Consider the following 8,448-nt stretch of genomic DNA (forward strand, 5'->3'; position numbering starts at 1 on the left):
ATTTCTTATACACCTTTAGCATATTTAATTAATAGTTTTTAACTGAGTCTTTTATTTACTTAATACTTTTTTCTATTGTACCTTGAGCTGTTGTAATACTTGACTTTCCCTCTGGGATTAATAAAGTGAGTCTGTCTGTCTGTCTGTCTGTCTGCCTGCCTGCCTGTCTGTCTGTCTAATGCACCCCACCTTACAGCATTGTAATTGTTTCATCAAGCAAGATAACAATACATTATTAACAAGTGCTTTAATGTTTATGGGTTTAAAATGACAACTATAATTAGCACAATGAGAAGCACGGTTGTAGACAGACTTTTGGCCGTATAACTTATGTTACATGGTGCACTTATTTGACACACTATTTAGGTCTGTCGGATGCGATTGGAACGCAGCCGAAATCTTCTGAAGGGGAAGAAAATACAGTACGTCATTTCCTGTTTGTAGCGGTGAAGAAGGCAAAATGGATGAGGCAAACTTGAATGATTTGGACGCTCGTCTTCAAACGCTGGAGAAACGAATGTATGGTGAACGCGCGCAGACTAATAAACCAGTGAAGGTAATGTTGTTTAAGGATATAAATGTTTTATTTCAAACGTATGGTGTTAGCAACTATTAGCTTGCCACATTAGCAGCGCTAGCTAACCAGCTTGTCACTTCAGTGCAGTAATGTAATGTAATGTAACGTTAGTAATTACAGCTGCTGTAGTAACGAGTCCTGCTGTCTGTCTGCACTACAGGTTACATGTAATGTTATTTAATGACAGTAGGTTAAAATGTTGTTATCTAGCTGGTTATCTATGACAGCTAACGCACTGCTAGCTGCTGGCTATTCTTTGGCAGACTGCAGTTATAACGGGTGTGGCATGGCTAACATCATTTCTGTGTCTTAGTCTAATCATGCGCAGTACACACCAGGCAACTCATATCACAGTATTCCGTACAGTGCTACCAGCGCCGTAGTGTTTTGTGCACTTGACACTTATCGCTGAATTTTATTATGATTATAGCAGGTCGTTAAAACAAATCAACGCCACAACAATATGCATCTTCAACTGTTTACCACTTACACATGCGTCGGTGCCATTCTGGCAGTGTAATTTAATCAAAAATAAGACGCGTCAGTCGCTATACACTTTCCAAGTAAAAGTACCAGTGTTCCACACAGCAACATAGACAGTGAATATTGGCAGGCAATACATGCAACATGAACACTAGTAGCTTGAAATGCATCTGAAATGATTTATCTTTGTCTGATTTTTATTTTGGTCTGATATGATGTACATACTTATTATTTACATACTTATTTTAGTTTGATTTCTAAGTACCAGTGTTCCACACAGCAAGATAGTGAGTGAATATTGGTAGGCAATACATGCAATATAAATACCACACACTAGTAGGTTTTGAAAGCAATAAAATCAAATCAAGGTTTATTTGTCACATACATAGTCATACACAGTACAACTGGCAGTGAAATGCTTTTGTGACTGCTCCGCCACAGTAATTAAAAAAAAATCTACAAAATAGTTAAAATATATATTATACAAAAAAATATAGAATGTTTTTAAATGTAAGAATGTAGAAACATTAGAAAAATTAACAATATAATTAAAAAAGAGCAATTTAAAGTGAACAAGTGTGTAAAGTGACAAGTAGTGCAGAGACAACATAATGCCATATAGATGTGATTACTATACACAAATACCAATCTATACATATACATACATATATACATGTACATACATATATATATATATATATATATATATATATATATAATTTATTAGTATGGTGTAGGGCCTCCTTTTGCGGCCAATACAGCGTCAATTCGTCTTGGAAATGACATATACAAGTCCTGCACAGTGGTCAGAGGGATTTTAAGCCATTCTTCTTGCAGGATAGTGGCCAGGTCACTACGTGATGCTGGTGGAGGAAAACGTTTCCTGACTCACTTCTCCAAAACACCCCAAAGTGGCTCAATAATATTTAGATCTGGTGACTGTGCAGGCCATGGGAGATGTTCAACTTCACTTTCATGTTCATCAAACCAATCTTTCACCAGTCTTGCTGTGTGTATTGGTGCATTGTCATCCTGATACACGGCACCGCCTTCAGGATACAATGTTTGAACCATTGGATGCACATGGTCCTCCAGAATGGTTCGGTAGTCCTTGGCAGTGACGCGCCCATCTAGCACAAGTATTGGGCCAAGGGAATGCCATGATATGGCAGCCCAAACCATCACTGATCCACCCCCATGCTTCACTCTGGGCATGCAACAGTCTGGGTGGTACGCTTCTTTGGGGCTTCTCCACACCGTAACTCTCCCGGATGTGGGGAAAACAGTAAAGGTGGACTCATCAGAGAACAATACATGTTTCACATTGTCCACAGCCCAAGATTTGCGCTCCTTGCACCATTGAAACCGACGTTTGGCATTGGCACGAGTGACCAAAGGTTTGGCTATAGCAGCCCGGCCGTGTATATTGACCCTGTGGAGCTCCCGACGGACAGTTCTGGTGGAAACAGGAGAGTTGAGGTGCACATTTAATTCTGCCGTGATTTGGGCAGCCGTGGTTTTATGTTTTTTGGATACAATCCGGGTTAGCACCCGAACATCCCTTTCAGACAGCTTCCTCTTGCGTCCACAGTTAATCCTGTTGGATGTGGTTTGTCCTTCTTGGTGGTATGCTGACATTACCCTGGATACCGTGGCTCTTGATACATCACAAAGACTTGCTGTCTTGGTCACAGATGCGCCAGCAAGACGTGCACCAACAATTTGTCCTCTTTTGAACTCTGGTATGTCACCCATAATGTTGTGTGCATTGCAATATTTTGAGCAAAACTGTGCTCTTACCCTGCTAATTGAACCTTCACACTCTGCTCTTACTGGTGCAATGTGCAATTAATGAAGATTGGCCACCAGACTGGTCCAATTTAGCCATGAAACCTCCCACACTAAAATGACAGGTGTTTCAGTTTCATTGTCCAACCCCTGTATGTCCACATATATACACCTATATATACATATAAATTAGATTGTGCAAGTTGTGTAAATTAGTCCTGAATGCTATTTTCATTGAGGACTCGAATAGCTTGTGGAAAAAAGCTCCTTCTCATCCTCTCCGTTTTGGCTTTTAGAGCATGAAACCGCTTCCCAGACCGTAACAAAGAAAACAGTCCATTACTGGGATGACGGGGGTCCTTTACTATCCTCCTGGCTTTTGTCCAGCACCGTTTCCTGTATATGGACTGCAGGTCAGGAAGCTCAGTCCGGATTATGCGCTCAGCTGAACGCACCACCCTCTGGGGAGCTTGCCTATCCTGCTTGGTGCTGTTTCCGAACCAGGTTGTGATGTTTCCCGTTATGATGGATTCAGTGGTGCAGGTGTAGAAGTTACAAAGCACCTTGGATGGTAGCTCGGTAGTTTGAAAATGCATATGAAATTATTTATCCTGGTCTGATTTTTTTTTTTTTTTTTACATCACATAAACCTGACTTTATAACAGAGGTGTGTAGACTTTCTATATCCACTGTATAGACACATTCTTGTTTTAAAGTAGTGACTAACTGGATATGGCAGCAATGTAGTATCTAACTGAATAACTGCTGTCAGGGGCACTGTCGCCCAGTTGGTCGTGAACACATACTTGAGTGGCTATGTCTAAAGCAAGAGTAGACAATTAAGTTTCCCAAGGGACCGCATAAGAAACTAAGACTGTTGTGTAGGGCCAAACCAATAGGGTGAAATTCATCTCAATATTAATTTGATTTAATAAGCCATTATTGGTAAGAGTTAATGTTAAAATTATGCAATAAAACAATGCAATTGTATTGTGTACATGATGCACATACTTATTATTTACATACTTGTTTTAGTTTGATTTCTAATTATGATTGACCTTATGCCGGCCGATTGGGGGAAAACAAGAGTGTCGGATCTGCTCCGAAGGCCAAACAATACACAGGTCTGGTCTAGCAGGAGCCAAACAGCCTAGCCATTGGGATGTGCACTATGTCAGTCCGCTCTCAGTGCTGGTCCCAGATATGGAATGTTGTGTCAGGTGCAAAAACTGTGCCAAATCAACTGTGCTGACCAGATTGATTTACTGTGAAAAATTACGGAAATACTCAGTTTCTGAAAGTCAAATTTGATTATGCATTATCCCCCCCCCCTTTTCCGGTTATATATCATAAGGAGCTGCATGCAAGACTACTACACATGTTGCTATTATAGCGTCCAGTTGTTTTTACAGCTTGTGCCAGCCACTGTTTCACACAATTACTATGTATTGTTGACTTAAGAGGACTGTCATAGACTAGTCATACTCACATTTCTTTCATATTTTAGTGTGCTGAATCCTTGACAAGAATAAATGCTGCCCTTGCAAACACAGCAAACAAGCGGGAACGTGTCAAGATTCTTCACAAAAAAAGTAAGAGTGGACTTTCTCATGCCAAACAATTAACTAATTAAACATTTGCACCATGTTACATCTGTCTGTTTACCTTTTCTGCTTTACCAGTTGAAGATCTGCTGAAGTATTTAGATCCACAGTTTACAGACTACATTGCATTGCCAGATGCAATAAAACTGGAGTTTATTCTAGCAGGTTAGTAATATGTCTCTCATCTTCATAAAAGGCCCTTATTAAAATCACAAAACAAGTCTGCTTTCTGTTGGCTAAATAGACATTTTGTCAGTATACAATGACCATAAGTAAATGTACACAGTAAATATACAGTGACCGCAGTTTTGCGCTAATTCTTGTCAGGCATACATGGTAATAATACTGCAGCATCAATTCACAAACATAATATTAATTCATATGTAAATGGTAAAATCTGTTAAAATCAGATAGAATGGTCACATAAGTATTCTTTGCCATAGGTCAAAACTAACAATTGTGCATTCCTTTTGGGTCAAATATTTCTTGTCACTGCCTGTAAGTAAGGCTGCATTTATATGATTTGTGGCAAAACTGCTTTTGCACTGAATGTGCCATTGTTCCCTATTGAACTGGGGGGTACTGGTTATCTGCGGTACAAGCCAGGAGCGAAGCACAAGCATTGTGAAGAGAACCTGATTCTTACTCTCACAAAACCCTGAAGTGTTGTTTTTCACTTAAAATTAGAATCACAGCATTGTGAGGAAAAATAGCACATGGTGACTGGTGAGCTGTGATGTGGAAAACAGGTTTGCATTTTAGCAAGTTTCCTCATCCTGGAATTGCTTGCTGTAACTTCATAGCTCCTTTTTAATATTCATTGTGCTTTTTGATTAAAGCAACATTAAAGTTTCATGAACCCATTTCTCTTTTTTATTTTCTCACATCTCCAAATGACGAGCATTGACAATGTGTTTTAAACTAAAATACATTCAATACATTTAAGGCTTCATGTGAAAAAAATCATCAGTACTGTCAGTGTATCATTTTCAAGCTCGCTGCTCAGTGGCACAAACAGTTGAAAACAGTTTTGCCATGTATTATGTAGAAGGTGTAAACATGAGTACGAGCCCAGCCTCGCGTTGAACGAAGCTCAAGACGGTGATCACGTGAAAGCAGTATACATGTGAAGACATTATTAACGCTGTCTTACTGCTCATTGTTGCTGCAATTGCGGCCTCTGCTGGCTGCTTGAAGCGCCTGCACAGAGCTGGGGAACAATGTGTGAATTTCTGTGTGATACTGATTCCTGTGTGAACCATCCTTGTGAAAAGTGCGTGTTAGGAATGGTTATTCAGGGTAAAGGTCTGCAGCTGTAGGGGAGAAACAAATGGGTAATTGGATTGAGATTTAGATTTAAATTAAATACAAAATGAAGAATTAAAATGGTTTCCTTGCCCCTCAAAAAATAAGTAAATGAAATGGATTCCTAGCCTTCCAAAAGTATACCTTTACCTTATACATGTTTCCATCTATTGTTTTCTCCACAGAGGAGGACTTCCTTCGCAAACAGGCAGCATTACTGGAGCAAGTTCATAACCTACAGCCTTTGCTGGATAGTCCACACATTAAGGGTGAGTGCTCTGTACATCCCTTTCTCTTAAAAATAATTCTAATGGCTATAAAATAATTAACCTTTATGCAGTGCAATACTTTATGCTGCCTTGCAAAGCGGATCTATTCTGGTGTGTATTACCCAGAATCACTCAGTGTGAGGCGGGAATACATGCTTGACAAAGCACCTGTTTATTTCAGGGCAATACACATTCAAATATTTACTCACTTATTTACATATAGTGGAATTTTAAAGTAGCCAATCAGACTTCAAACCCAGTACTCGGAGCCCATTTTGCTTTGTGGGACCTATTTTTCTAGCTGTGCCACTCTGCTGGCTATGTATTGCTTAAGGGAGACATCAAATATAAATGCTATAAAATCTGTTGTACAATCACATCTACACACAGACATGATTGGCGATGTCTGGGGTGGCCGAGGCCCCGCAATGTATTGGTGTCCTGTCAGGGGAGTGTTACTGCATTGTGCCTAGTGATTCCGGGAAAACCTGACCCACCGTGACCTTGAAAGAGATAAAGTGGTGGAAAAAACATGAAAATAATGATGATGATTTAGTCCCATAAAATGTTCTTCGTTTGAACTGTGCATTTCTGAGAGCTAAACTAGATCCGCTCATGGCTTTAATGCCACAGGCTGTGTTTAGTTTTATGTTTATTTAATGAAGTTGTTAGAAGCTTGTTGGTTACTGGTTAACCAATGAGTACTGGTTGTCAGAAGAATTTGGTTAATTTAATAAATACACTAAATGTAATCGTTTTTATTTTGCCTTGACCAACAGCTGTTCCAGAGCTCACAACCAAAGTGCAACGTCTGTCTCAAATTCACATCAGTCAGCAGGTAAGACTGCATGACCAAGAGTCTGTATGCAGTTTAAATATATTGAATTTAGTGTATTAAATACATTTTCATTTTTACATGAGTGTAGTGTTTCTTTGCCAGCAAATACTCTGTACAATTCTTTCAGTATTAATTTACTGCATGAGCAGCATAGATTTGTTTTATTAGAAAGATGACCACTGTTTTTTTTATTCTGGTTTTAATGTACAGGATAAAAATGAAGAGTTATCTGCAGAAGTGAAAAGGCTGTTTGAAGAATACAACAAAATGGTATCCTTTGCACAAAGGTTTCTCTGTTGGGAGGTAATGTTGATGAAAAAGGGGCTTTATTTTTGAGGATTTTTAAAAGTACTCATTTATGGTGTGTTTGAAAACCTAGGGAGCTCTCTACATAGACGGCATTTTATGTCATACTATGCGCTCTGCCGAGAAGTAGGCTGTTCAAAATCCTAGATGCCTTAATATGCTCACTAGTAAGGTATCTTAAAATTTCAACTGTATTTTGACTCAAGAACGAATGAGCATCCGATGCTGCCTTTGCGTTAAAGGCAATCCCAGCATTCAATGCGGCACAACTTTTCTCACAGAAAAATAATAAATATGGCGGACAGTGTGGAAAAACTAACGAGTTATTTTCAAATGTAAATAAATTATTACTGATTTTTAATTTGTGTAAACTTGCACAGGTGTCATTTATTTGCAATTTCGGGCTTGTCAGCGAATTTAACCGTTTTCGGTACACGGAGGGAGATGTTAGATGACATGCTAGCGCGATGTGCCACTTCATCACATTGGTTTGAATGGCTTGAGGCTAACTGTGTTAGCTTAGTTAGCGAAAACTGATGGAATCGCTGTCTGAGTAGTGCGTTTGAATAACCTGACTTATAAGTCGATGACTTATTAGAATCCTCTCTACTTAGACAGCTGCCTATGTAGACAGTAACAGTAGCAGCTCACTAGGTTTTCAAACACACCCATAGTACGGTTGTGATCATATAAGGGTTATTAACACCTCTTTGCTGTATACAGTGAATATAAAAGAACAGATTCCTTCACTCTTGCTCAGATGTTACTGCTGTCGAAACAATTTACTCAGTGGGATGAAACCCTGCGGAAACTGGAAGCACCCAAACAAGTCCAGATAATTGAGTAATGGAGCGTTGCCTAATTTCACACTAACTTAATGTTTTCCTTTTTCATTAAAGTTTGTATATAAGTTTCATAATATTTGTTTTATGATTTGCAGCTGTTTAATATAGTCTTCAAAAAAGAATGCCAGATCAGTTAGTCTGAGAGTAATAAAGTATAAATATTACACCTAACTGTGACAATGCATCTGTTTATTGCTTAAAACTGTGTTTATCACACTATAATGCTAAAGCAAATACTACCTTTCAATCAGTGTACTTGAAAGTGTTTAAATACCAGGTTTACACATTTATTTTACATGCCCTTTTATAGGTCTCATGTATTTGAAGCTTCATTTTACTGTGTAATAAGTCAGTTCATGACTTTGAAATGTTAATGTAAAGTGCTTTTTTTCTACAGAACCTTGATATTAAAGCATTTAAGTCAAACCATACA

At 38.7% G+C, this 8,448-nt stretch overlaps 1 protein-coding gene across 1 annotated transcript; it reads left to right on the forward strand.

Moving 5' to 3' along the window:
• The first annotated feature begins 411 nt into the window (after window positions 1-411).
• dctn3 (dynactin 3 (p22)) lies at window positions 412-8,089 on the forward strand. Its single transcript, XM_062991304.1, has 7 exons — window positions 412-556; window positions 4,356-4,440; window positions 4,531-4,617; window positions 5,943-6,026; window positions 6,806-6,864; window positions 7,075-7,134; window positions 7,931-8,089. Exons 1-7 carry the CDS (start codon window positions 461-463, stop codon window positions 8,015-8,017), a joined length of 558 nt encoding a protein of 185 aa, XP_062847374.1. The 5' UTR covers window positions 412-460; the 3' UTR covers window positions 8,018-8,089.
• Window positions 8,090-8,448: the final 359 nt, after the last annotated feature.

The sequence above is a fragment of the Trichomycterus rosablanca genome, chromosome 3, assembly GCF_030014385.1.
Source record: "Trichomycterus rosablanca isolate fTriRos1 chromosome 3, fTriRos1.hap1, whole genome shotgun sequence".
NCBI lineage: Eukaryota > Metazoa > Chordata > Actinopteri > Siluriformes > Trichomycteridae > Trichomycterus > Trichomycterus rosablanca.